General features: G+C 36.7%; 1 protein-coding gene across 5 annotated transcripts in view; it reads left to right on the top strand.

Annotated features, from left to right (window-relative positions):
• PHF20L1 (PHD finger protein 20 like 1) overlaps window positions 1-13,511 on the top strand; it is a 52,976-nt gene that overhangs the window by 28,011 nt on the left and 11,454 nt on the right. For 3 of the 5 annotated variants that reach the window (XM_088148952.1, XM_088148950.1, XM_088148949.1), the window contains 6 exons: window positions 5,228-5,480; window positions 8,371-8,505; window positions 8,750-8,956; window positions 9,689-9,745; window positions 10,431-10,529; window positions 11,633-11,797. In XM_088148952.1, the coding sequence (XP_088005078.1) occupies window positions 5,228-5,480; window positions 8,371-8,505; window positions 8,750-8,956; window positions 9,689-9,745; window positions 10,431-10,529; window positions 11,633-11,797 (916 nt within the window). The remainder of the gene's footprint in view (window positions 1-5,227; window positions 5,481-8,370; window positions 8,506-8,749; window positions 8,957-9,688; window positions 9,746-10,430; window positions 10,530-11,632; window positions 11,798-13,511) is intronic. The other 2 variants (XM_088148954.1, XM_088148951.1) reach the window with 2 other exon arrangements.

Genomic DNA, 13,511 nt, shown 5'->3' with positions numbered 1-13,511 from the left:
TATATTTTTAAATAAATTTTAAAAAGCAGACATTAAAAGCCTCTTAGGGATTTGGTTTTAGTTCACATCTAAAGTAGAGATGCCTGTGTTCTCTTTAACTTGTTCAGCTGGATTTTCTCCTGCCTCACATTTTGTGCATAACTATGCCTTCTAAGAACAGGACTAGAATGAGCTAAACGTACCAAGAGGATACTGTTTTTGCTACTCTCAATACATTGGAGTGATTCCCAGAAATGAGCCCACATTTGAAAATGTGCTGACTATGAGTTTAAGGCTCTGTGTCCAACCAGTAAGGACTAGCTGTTCTTGTCCCCTTTATTAGGTTCCTAGAATATTCCTAGAGTATCTGATACATCTATTGGGGTGTCTTATTTTGTATGATCTAATAAGTAACATTTGAAAAATAGTTCAAAATCCTAGGTGCCTATAATCTCACCTAGCTAAATCCCTAAATTTCTAGTTAACAGTAAGTTAGACTACTGAGTCTGCTTTGGAACAGCTTTTTCCAACTTGTTATAGTTTGGCTAGTGACCTCTTCATAGCCAGGGCAGCTAGTGTAGGCCACTCAGTTCAACATTTGATCTTTAAGAACAAAATCAGTTGACTTTCAATCCAGATAAATTGAATCTAGCATTTTCTCAAGGGATGTTCTTCTGATAACATACGTGTGCACATAGGCAAATGCAACTCATTCAATTGGACAGTGTGAATTGTGACTTGACAGCCAAATTCATTGATGGACTCAGTCCATAATGGAGAAAGTGACTTCCTAGGGAGTTTGTGGGTAGGCATGTTTGTCCTTTAAACAGGAAGTAAAAGGTCAAAAAAGAATTTGTGTTGTGTTGCTAATTTTTGCTTTGTGGACTGCAGATGCCTGCAGTGTCAATGGCTTGAAGCAGGCACGGTGTAATGTTACACTAGGATCCAGACTCTAAGCTACCATGTGACTCTGCCCTAGTATGTTAGCAAATTTGGCCTGAAAGTTACTTGAGGAGAGATCTAAACTTGTACACGTTTTTTACTGAGTTCAGAACCTTAACATGATATTTAGCGTGGTTTTTGTTGTTATGAGTAGGTAGAATTTTTTAAATTTCCCCTCCTTTAAGAATATTTCTACCCTGCTGGTTTTTCTGCCTAAATGAACCCTTTTCGAAAAGGGCTTTGAACCCTTTTGAACCCTTTTAATTCACTCTGGGCTACATAATTGGGTCAAAAATACCTATACAAGCCACTTCACAGTTATTTTTGCTCTTCCCCCAACTGTTCCAGTGCTGGTTTGGAGAACACACTTTTTATGGAATGCGTAAGCTTTATCCCCATGTTACTCAGATTAGGTAACTTATTTTAGATTTAGAAATTAGACCATGAGATTATGAGGAATATCTATTATATTCATGCAACTGCTTTTGATACATTGAGCAATCCTTTGGATCAAAATGAAACTGGATTTTCTTTATTTTGAGCAGAATGTTTTCATTTTAGCTTGAGTTGGCTAAAATGTGGGAGGAGCATGAACATGATTCTACAATTCATTCCTGATCTCTAAACTAGAATTCAGTTGTAACTGTTTCCTTAATAGCCATATTTAATCACTCTGAAATCAGAGTTTTTTGCCATCATATTTTTTACACGCGGATTGTTTGTGTATTGATATTCTGTGCAATTTCGTAGGATAGTTCTGCATGTTTCAAAGGATGGAGGAGCCCCCCCCCCCCCAATGACAGCTTCCTATTGAATTGCCCTTTCCATCTTTTAGGCTTCTGTCTGCTCAGGCAAAAGACCCATTTTTAGCCTCAGCCAATGAAATGCAAGCCCTTCTTATTTTTATTTTTTTAACATACTCACCCTATCCCTTCTCTGTCCCTATCATCTTTTTCTATACATTTTACTCAAAAAGTAAAAGTTAAAATTATCAACTGGGGACTATTTTGCTCCCACATCACCTGTGTCCTGATGCCATAGTGCCTTTTCACACTCCTGCAGCAATGGCTGATCCTGGCAAAAGCCAGAAAACGGATGATGCAAAAGGCATCGGGATAAGTGATGGAGGGATTAATCCATGAGGATTGGAGAAGAGTTATAAAATATGAGTTGTCAAGTATGTTTTTAATTTTTTTTTTTTTTTGCACATTAAGAGTAGACAGACTACAAAGAGAAAATTGAAGGACTAATGAAATTAAGATGCTGTAAAGCATTCAGAATATGAAACCCTTGTTGGCACTTTTCCCACCTTAGCCACATTCATTAACCAAATAATAGATTTTGATTCTGCTAATTCCTACAATTCAGACCAGAGTATGTAATAAATTAGGTAGAGTGGATAGAATATTTCTCACCAGATACGCCTGCCAACATTATTAAAAGAAAAACACTTTATTGGAGTCATAATGAATGTGGATTGTTATGCTGCCACTTTAAGGAATTGGGTGTCATTTCATTCTACAGTGTGCTCCTTCAAACATGCATCCAAAATAACTGAATGCATTAAATTAAAAACTTGATGGCTGTTCCATGAACCACACAACACAAATTTATTTATTTATTTATTTATTTAAACAATTATATAGTCCATCTCACAGCAGTGACTTTGGTTGGCATACAACAATTAAAACCACCACAAAAATACAAATTCATTCAATTAAATTCATCCAATTAAACCATAACCCCTGAACCAAACTACATCACTAATAACAACAGAGCTGGCCTAACTGCTTGGCTCAAAAGCCTGGGGGAACTCACACCAATGTTGAAATGCTAATTTTGCAGACCTTATTCTGTAAGCCATACAATATAAAACAAAATTAGTTAAAATTAAATGTGGCTGGTCTTATTAGAATTTAACTTACTTATAGGCTGTTATCAATGTTAGAAATTAACAGCCTATAAAATATGAATTTGCAAACCCTTTGGTTATATGTTTTCTTAATACAGAAAATTGATACAGAAAAATTGGAATTTGAATATGCCTTTAAAAAAAAAAGAAATGAAAAGAAATTCCTTGCCGGAATGAAAGAAATAATAGTTGAGTAATGAGAAGTCAGAAAAACATAACAATGGCTTTTAGCCAGCCATGCATTGACCCCACCCAGGCATCTGTTATAGGTCTTTTAAGTTATACGTACACAGACAAAACCCTGGTTCTACTTTTAAACCTGAAGTTGTAACCGTAATTTAAGTGGGTTTTCAAATGATGGTTATTAAAAAAAAAAACATTTGGTTAATACCAGTGTGTGTATGTATCCCGAATCATGGTTTATTCTGGGAAAGCCCAAAACTGGCTGCAAATTTGGAATCTGTTTTCTGAGGCACGAATAATTTTTTTAGGAATCAGTGGCTTCATAATGCCAAGCTGCCTGCAGCTGAAACATTTATGGTTAAAAAGATGTAATGCAAAAGAAAGTCAGACCCACTGTCTCCTCCGGTTGTTGATTTCCCTTCCCACCTTCTGGTTTATAATATTTTAAACCTAAACCCTCAGGTTACATGATGCAGGTACAATAGTTATTTAATTGTGTTATTAGGATTGGGCCTTGTATTTACTTTTGAACAATATCTGCTTAGATTCAATAAATAATTTTCATTAAGGTTCTTTCTAATGTTTAATTTTGTCCTTGTTAAAGAGGTTAAGCACCTTATTAGAACAAGTTTTTAAAACCTTGTTTTAAATAATTTTGTAACTTTGAAAGTAATGGTTTCTGTAGTGATGTCTTTCACACGTGAAGATAAACAATAAAATCATTTATTTACAAGCTATGGCTCTAATTAATTTCTGGCAATGTTCTTAACAAGTTAGCTATGTTCTACAATCTTCCAGATGTTTTACATGAAGAAATTATGCTCAGTGTACATGCATAACCGGGTCAGAGATAGGATGGGTAACAGCTGAATGGAATGTTTGCTCCACCAGTCTTTACATCTTACTTCCATTACATTGAGTGTAGCAAGGATATTGAACCAGATGCATATTCTGTCTTGACAAACATGACACTAATCCTATTGTGGTTGGGGCAGTTTCTTTGCATAGTCCATGCACATGCTAGACCTCTCCACATTATTTACCTAGTCACTTGTGCCCAGCATACATCTCTTGCATGCAAAGTTTCCAAACTGGAGAACACTTTCTGGTCATAAATTTGGTTCTTCTTATGAACATTTGCTTGTTTGTTTTTAACGAAAAGGTAATGCTTCTGAATTTCCCCAATGGTTTAATGAAGTGCTTACTAGCACAGTACTTATCTCTGCTAGGTGAAACAGTGTTTTGAACTGTGTGAGGGAGTAGCTCTCTAGATACGTATGTAAAATGCTGGTATTTGTAAATTCAGGTTATCTTGAAACTGATGTAGAGGCATTACATTTTGAAAATATAGTATGCTTTGCTTTTCTGACTTGATTAGATGACACTTCTTTTGTTATTGCTCTTAGATGACAACTTAATTTTTGTGGTCCTTATGATATCTAATGCACAGGGAGGTGATATCCAGATTATGTGCTAAAATAAACAGTATATAGTCAATGATTTAAAAAACTAAAGGGACACTGCCAGCCTCTTCATGTCTTGTATTCAGACTGAACTGGATTTGTGGGAAATTGTGGATTTTAATAATCACTCATTTAATATTAAGATTTGGAATCTGGTAACCAGGAAATCAGAATATTTGCATCACTAGGTGGTTTTATAACACCCCAGGAGCTTATAGTTGCAAATTCTTAATTGTTACTTTAAGAAATATTCCTGATACAGAAATATGGCAAAAGTTTGTCAAGTCAAACAGAGATTAGTATGTTTGGAAGAATTATGGTGCTCAGTCAATGAGAACTGAAGAGATGTGTAAGACCTCGCATCCTGATCCAGAGATCAACATCAAGTATAAACTGCAGATGGAGGGGTTTTCTTCAGACATGGAAGAAATCCCCTTTCTTTTCCACATGCTCTTGTACAAGAATGCTTGTGTGGAACATTATTTCTCTGTGAAATGAAGGGGGAAGTTGTTCACAGAAGGAAGCTACAAAGACATGTCACACCTCTCCAGCTTGGAGAAGATCACTGGATTGGGATGACGGTCTTTGGCCGAGTCCCTTTTTAAATATAAATGTGCTTAATTTAGGTTTTTTCCTTCTGAAAATGTTCTATTTAAATACTAAAGTTGCTTTTAAAAATCAAAGTAGAATGCAAGAGCTGCAATGAAGAAAATGCAATAAAAGTATCAATTTCTTATTATTTATTCAGGAGATATCACCTAAGCCTCAAAGTCAGAAAAAAAATGAAGCTGATATTAGCTGTTCTGCCAACATTCAGAAATCGGCACTGTTGCCCTCCAACTTGTCTTCAGGAAAGGCTCGCAGCAAGAAATGCAAACAAGAATCTGGAGATTCTGCAGGGTGTTTAAAGCCCCTTAAAACACCAATTTCCCCAGAGTTAATACAAGTGGAGGATTTGACCCTGGTCTCCCAGCTTCCTTCTTCTGTGATAAATAAAACTAGTGAGCACAGACATTTTAAAACATACCATAATTGAGAAGTCATCATTGGCGGGTGGTGGATGTTTTGTTTGAATGTGGCTTGTTTATCATGAGTAGATTTTTGAAAAAAAAGAAAACCTGAGCTTCAAGGAAGGTATGACATGGAGTCTAACAATATTGTAATTAAACTCACCATAGTTACTGCCCCAGAAAAAAATACTAGAAAATAGTGATTTCTTGTACCTTTTAACATCTGTGGAAAAGAAGAGAATTTAAACCAACCAACTGTTCTTCCAATTTGCAAAGATTTCCTTGTCCTGTTGCCTGGAACCTCTTTCTCTCTCTTCTCTCCCCCCTCCCCTTTTTTCCCCCAACTTGTACCAGGTAACTGGCTCAAGACTGTTTTTTGTTTTTGTTTTTGTTCTTGTTCCTGCTAAGCACACAGTATGAAATTACAGTGCAGAACTCTTTTCTGTGATGGCACAACTCCTCATACTGCATGGAACAGCAAAGCTATTGCTGATCCGCTCTCAAAGAGCCAACTTCTTCAAAGAACGAGAAGAAGAAGAGCTTTCCCCATGTTTTGTAGCTCATCAAGTAACTTAAAGATTCTTCTTGCATGACAAGCCAACTCTATTTCCTCCATTTCTGGTTAACAGGAAGCAGTATTCCGCTTCTAAGATAAAGATCCAAAATTGTTTTCTGAGATGAGACCCAGGAATATATTAATGGAAATGTCTACCATTTTAGAAGATGTCTAAGCATGTTCAACAACTACAACAACAAAAATAGAAGATAATTTTTTTGTTCCCTTCCTTGTGTCCAACTTCAGCCCACATTTCCCCATCCAAAGGCTTAATCCTTTCTCATCCATAGATTACAGAATGTTGGGAGGGGAGGTGTTGTGCTTTCGTAAAATACCAGCCTAAACCTTTTTCTTCACTCCTGAAAAATGGTAAAATGAAGAATCAGAAGAGCTGTTTCCTTGAGCTGTCTTCTATCTATAATTGGCATGCATTGAAAGAGAACTCAGGGTATGATCCAAACAGAAGTATGTACAAATCCAATTGATTTGGAGAGGGATTAATATTTTCACTTAACAGGGCAGGGAATAACAACTGGCTAACCTAGACAAAAATTAGCACCAAAATATATGATGAGAAAACACTCCTCGTTGAACATTACATCCATAGTACATGCAGTAGCACATAATGTCTGCAAGTAACGTTTATTGAGGATGATCTGGGTCTATGTAAAACCAGGAAAGAGAGCAATTTAAAGAAAATCCATTTAATTAAAAGTGTTGCTTTGCTTTGGATGGTTTTCACTGTTTCCTCCCTTTCTTCATTTTTTTTGGTTTATTTGTTTTGAAGCCAAGATGACTTTTAAATAGTTTCCAGTGTGAAACTTTATGGACCATCTTTTGTTAAGGGGGGGGACCCTTTTGTTTGGAGTGCCTTGCAAGTGCTTTAAGCTGGAAACAGCTCAAAATGGGATGTTCTGCATGCCCCTTTAAATAATTCAGTCTCTTAGCCTCAATAATTAGGGAATGTAAGGTGTGCCTCTGAAGTGATTTTCTTGATTGCATATGCATGGAAATTAACTATGTTGGTTTCAGTCTGTCCAAAATCTAAAAGTCCTATTACATTTAGCGGAAGGGTTAAGCACCTCTTCCATTAAAAGTAATGTGATCTTGTATTGTTTAATTTTGCATGGATGAAACTTCGTTAACCATGATCATAACTTCTTTCTCCCCATAGACAAATTCTAGAAGTGTACTGAAAAAGGACATCAAATTCTTTGTCTCTTTGGGGAAATAACTTATGAATAATTGTGTAGATAAATTAAATATTACTATATTACTTACCCACAAATACATGATTACAAGATCACATCAAAAATTTTAGTAGGTATCCATTGTTGCAACAGTTGACTGCTATGCAGCAAAGGTCTAAATACTAAAGCATCAGAGCCAGCAGTACAATAATTGGTTTTTGCTGATAGATTAAAGTGATCTATGCTTTGCAAAAGATTCCAGCTTGCTTAAAAGCTAAAGGTAGTCATGCATTTATCTCACATCAGGTTATGGCTAATGTCTTAATTTATTAAATATAGCTAAATTGCTCTGTTTCCAACATCCCGTATTTTATGTCTCTAATATGTCATACCAGCATTATTGAATAGCCATGTTCCACTTCATGCTAAGACTGAAGCAGTTTGCAGGCAATTTATCAAAATAAATACTGAATGCAACAGAGAAGGAATTGAAAAACGATCTTCAAACCATCTCATATCTATAATATAGATTTAAGTAAAATAACCGTAATATACTCATTGACAGCTAACAGATTAGACTGTCTACAGTCTGTCAGCAAAATGAATGATGAAAGCCATCCACACAATGTTCCAGAGGGCCTATGGTTCCAAGGAAAGTATTCAGCGTACGTAGTATTTTTTTTTTTAGTATTAGAACAATTTTGGATCTGGATGTGTATCATTCTGTCCTTGAATTGGTATGCTGGTAAATAGGGTATGCACTGCTTTGCAACGTTCTGCAGTTTTATTAAAGAGTTAAAAAGGTACCCACTTACATTACATAACCCAGCTAGATTAGGTTTATTAGTACTGCTTGTGGCCTTTTGTGTCAAACCTGCTTCTTTTCAAAGAATCTTCTTTTCCTGTGATTATTTTAACAAATAATTTTTAGTGATTGCTAGCTATGCCCTTGATTATTACTTTAGGAAACCTTGCTAGTCAGTTTTCTCCTTCCCACCACCCTTTTTGTATTTAAACACGTGGATTGTGGTAGATGAAAACTACTTGAGACAACTGCCTGATGATACCCTTAAAAATGTTAGAGTGAGACATACAGCTGTGTCTGCTTCATGAACATTGCAAGGTCTCTTTTTAGGTCGATCACAACCAGTGACTGTCCGTAGACCCTTCAAAAATAGCCACCGGAGACGAAGATTACAGCACTTAGCGACTGATTCGTTGCCTCATGATTCTCTAGAAAAAGTTCCTTCTCTCTCTCCAGTCATTGATGGTAAAGTGTTCTCCATCAATGCCCCAAATGAACCCGCGCGCATTACTGGAGGGTAATGTATTTCACTGTTAATACAGAACCAGGGAGAAATCAAGTATTTAAAATAAGACCTTCACAAGACATTGCCTATCTAACAAGAGCTTCTGGCTAGTAAACAAGGCCTATGCCACGCTAGGTGTGTAACTTAACAGCTCCAAGAAACACGATTCTTTTCTGTTAATACTACATTCTTTCTTTTGTATAGTTCCCAATGTTGCTCATGTATCCCTTGAGAAGCAAGGACTGTGTCTCCCTCTTGACTTAAGCAGTAACTCGGATGTTTCAGCACCGTTAACTGGGGAGGTTGCCCTCTATAACAAACAGCCCAATCAAGAGAAGGAAGAGAACCAGATTATTAGATGCCATCTTTCTAAAGCAGGAACTGATGGCAGAATAGCTCCGGTGGTATCAGGTAAAATGTCTGTCAACCCTTTTCAACTTTATTAAATGTGTATTTGTATTTACAGGGAACTGTAAGTCACTTTGGGTAATATATTTCTGGATATTTTTATGCATACCTAGAAAATATAGAAATCTCTGCGTGTACGTGTGTTTCAAACCTCTGTATAAGTCCAGTGCATCCCCAGGAAACAAACAGTTTGAGGAGATGGTTGGTGCCAAATCCATGTTGTTGTTAGTTATGTAAGAAAAAGATAGTTATTTTAATTTGTAATTACAATTGAGTTTGGACAACTATGGATATTGCAGCTAGCCTTTATCCTGTTACTGTATTCAGTTCTACGTGGAAGTAACAATCCTTCGACTTTTAAGTTTCTTGATTTTACGTAGTTTTTCCTAGTGTTAATGCACCGCAACTCCAGTCTTTGATCCAAGATGTATAAATAGTGACTAATGCAAAACGTATAGATCGGGTTCACATATTGCACTAATAAAGGTTGGTTTGGACTTAACGTGCTGTATGATTCCACACATCATGGTTTGGACACTGTATTTTATGATTTGGGGTGTTGCTTAAACTCAAACCATAAAAATATGTCTTAATGTGTAAACCCACTCATAATGAGTTAGCAAGTAAACATCGCCAATCTTTCCAGAAAAAAAGCAGTGTACGGAAACTAAATTTTATTTTTGGAAATAATATGACGGGAATTTAGGTGTATCTGTATCATCTTTGACTCTGCAGGAACACTGAAAATTGAGAGAAAATCAAAACTGGAAGAGAGATGCTCATCTTTGCTTGGTATGAACAAAAAAATCAAGAACATTCATGGTAGCCCCCCCTTTTTTTTAATCTGCATCACTTATTAATGACTGTGCCCTGTTTTTAATTATTGAGGGCATGATTTGATAGTTCTGTTTTTTCGAGTTATCTTTTGAAGTGTTGAATCATACTTATTTAAGGGAAAATATAAGGACTGACATTTTTTTGTAGTTCCAGAATTGGATCAGTCGCTAAATGAATGTGATTACTAGTTCATAGTCTTTTGTATTTTTGATGCCAAAGTGCCATTGAAATTATAACATCTCTTTCAGACTGAATTAACTCAGTCCAGCACACTTAGAAAGTGCCAATTTTGTGCAGATGTTCATATGATGCTAAGAGAAAAATGAACAAACCACATTAGGGTTTAGTGTTATATGTACACTTGGCCATTTTCATAGTTAATACTTTACTGTATTTTTATACTTTTTGTAAATCGTAGTTCCTAGCTTAAGATTGGTTCTTTGAAATTCCCCTTCTTTCCAGTGCCTCCACTGCTTAATATTAACAATATTTGCCTAACACATATTTATCTACTTGGTCAGTTTCATTTATTTTTTCCAGGCAGGATATTGATATTAGGTGACAATTATTTTAAGCAAGTTGGGTTCTTTTAGATTAAACTATCCTTCAGTTAAATGGATGTTTACCATTTGCAATGCAGGTAAAAAGAAGGAGAAGGAAAAAAAAGAGAAGAAGGAAAAAGATCAGAAGTCAAAACAGAAGAAGAAGAAAAAGAAAAAGAAGAAATCAAAGCAGCATGGTACACCCAGCATATAAACAAATTAACAAAACATGTGCCTGTGGTTGCTCATATGTTGATGCATTAGATTTTAAATGCAAAACAGGCACTCATAAAATCACCCAGACGTTGCTTCAGAATATGTTTGTTGGCTCTCCTCAGATACAACCTGCTGACTAGTTTTACATATCCAATGCACATCTCGTGCTTGTTCTTTGACATTTCTTCTCTGAACAGCAGTAGATGCTCCAGTTCATCCCTGCTATGTCCTCCAACCACTTTCTCTTTGTTGATAATTGGAAAGGCCTGAGACTTATTCTGGGCACTCATAGTAGTGAAAGCATGTATGATTTGAGTGGATAAGGGAGCTCTTGTACATCTCCGCTGTAACCATGGACTTCCATTGTTTGTCACTTCACTGAATATAATCACAAGACAGGCTAAACTATGATTTGGAGGGACCTAGCATGACTTTAGCACATGAGCCACAGTTTAAATAGTGGTTAAGGCAGAACTCTAGCTACAATTGTTACCCATGGTTTGTAGGACATTTTCTTACTTAACCAAGGCTCTGTGTTAGATGGAGATTGAGATTTGCCTAATATTAACTTCCTTTTTACAGTTTCTGGACAGAGAGACAGGAGGTAGATATGTCAGCAAAATGAGGCATCTGCAGTCACGAATCTTTTGCTTCCAGCTTTTTTTTTTTTAAACACACTTCCTTTGCAGTTGTGCACCAAGGGAATGGAAGAGGAGACTCAGCTTTCTCCCAGTCCATGGATGGTGGCCCTGACTGTGGATCGATAGATTTTGTCACTATTTTTCAGTGTAATATTAAAGACAAGGAAGGAAGGAAAGGAGGCAGGCAGGCAGGCCTGTAGTAGCTGTAGCTGATAATAGTTTATTGTGCCAATTTAGGGCCAGGTTTGGTTTAGCCTGTCATGATTTGTGTGGCCAGTTACTGGGAAGTTAATGGCTTTCTGCCCTGTATTTTTCTTGATAAATTGCTTCAAAGACAACTGATGCAATATCTCAGGCATTTGAAAATTCTGGTTTATGACATTTAAAGGCATATTTGCTCTGTACAAAATTCTATTCAGCTGGGCCCTGTGATCCCTTTGCAGATTACTCCGACTTTGAGGATAGCTCTCTTGAATACTTCGACAGGTGCTCCTCCCCCTTCACTAGGTCTTCTGGCAGCTCGCTGACTCTACGCAGCACCACAACGGAGAAGAGCACGTCTTATCAGTACCCAAGGGCTATTTTATCTGTTGATCTCAGTGGTGAAAGTAGGTCTGCTTTACTCTGCGATACTCTTTAAAACAAGTTTTCATTTTCATGTTAATTTAATTATCCCATTTACATAGAATATTTCCAAGGTTCATATGCTTCATGTAGACTTCAGTAATCCAAACAACTGTAGTGTGTCATTACATTTGAAGGGTTTCCATGTCCCTAATTATTGTGAATAGATTTCCCCTTCTTTAATATGCTTGTTTTCATGGAGAAAATCTTACCTATGTGGTCACTAAAAGCCGACAAAGACTTGATGGCACATAATCAAAATATGCTTGTTGAGTATGTGTGCCTTCTAGTAACCATTTTTACATCACTTGGCACTAAGTTGCATGAGCTCATCCAATGAATTCAGTGTCATACTGATTCCATGGTTTTTGACCACTATATGTAATACAAGTAGTCCTCATTTAGCGACCACAGTTGGGACTGGCAACTCGGTTATTAAGCAAAACAGTTGTTAAGTAAAATTGCAGCTGTACTTATGATCTTACTTAGGCTTTCCTTTGCTTTACAGACCTGAATTGGTCACAAAGTTACTTTTTCATGATTGTTGTAACTGCAAATGGCTAAACGAAGTAAACTTCGTCTGCTAAACGAAGACGCTCTGTACCTCTTAAGTCCAGAGTAGACAGGGTTATGCTCATGTCTGCTAATAACTACTAACCCTTAGCACTCTTTGGATCCCTTGCCCCCCGGTTTTATAGAAGGACCATTTCATTACCTACAATTAAATGAGAAGATGACTTAATTATTCATTTACTTTTCAAGGCTTCCTCAACAACTCTGGGTAGCTTATAAATAAAAGAGGGAAGCATGCATATAAAAGAGGAACATTGCTGACCAGAAGAACAAACTCCCAATCTTAAGTTAAACTGAACTAACTAAAAGGGGCCATACAACTACCTTAACCCAATGCCTGAAAGAACAACCAGATTTGAGTAATTTCCAGAAGGTCATAGGGGTGGATATCATTCCAAAGGGCAGGCGCTGCAGCTGAGTAGGCGCACTTTCTGGGTTCCACAAGGTGACATTGTTGATAGACTTGTTGCAAACATAGCATTCTCTTTACTCCCAAGAACGATTCACCATGGAGATAGTATTAGAAATTGTAGGGGGCTGCAACCTAGTGCTATATTTCAGTGTTTTCTCACCTACCCAGAAAAAAAAATGATGAAGACAGAATGATAGTCATGGCGAATAAGTTTGGTATCCCTTACCTTATCAGTTTATTTTCAAGTAAACAGATACTTCCATGGCCACCATTTTGTAAACTACCAGGAGCCTTGTTGGACTGTGGTGATCTATAAAAATGGCTTCTAAATAAATGAGCCAGCCTCCTTCATAGCTGTTGTATTGTGAGAGTACTTATGGCTCATTCTCAGAACTCCAGATGCACCTACTTCTGCATTCAGACATGCAACTCCAGTCCACCACCTTGTGCAATTTCTGCAGTATATTTTACCCACTTAAAATTAGTCCACTGTGATTTTTTTCCCATCCTTTCCCTAGCATTTTTTTTTTCAGCGAGAAAGTTTGAAAAAGTAGGAAAATATCATAGACGTGGTGATGTGGATATACTAGCTCTTAGAATCTTTTCAGATAAGGTGACTAATAAATGTGACAAATAATGCTTACGAACTTCCTTCATTGTTCAGATGATTAGTACATCTCTTCTTCTTTATTGCCAAAGATGAGATGAGGGAT

This window comes from Python bivittatus, unplaced genomic scaffold (assembly GCF_059951505.1).
Source record: "Python bivittatus isolate LINGU-HERP-01145 unplaced genomic scaffold, Pbiv_v1 ctg000590_np1212, whole genome shotgun sequence".
Lineage (NCBI taxonomy): Eukaryota > Metazoa > Chordata > Lepidosauria > Squamata > Pythonidae > Python > Python bivittatus.
The sequence above is the reverse complement of the archived record's forward strand: the minus strand, read 5'-3'. Positions and strand labels throughout refer to the sequence as shown.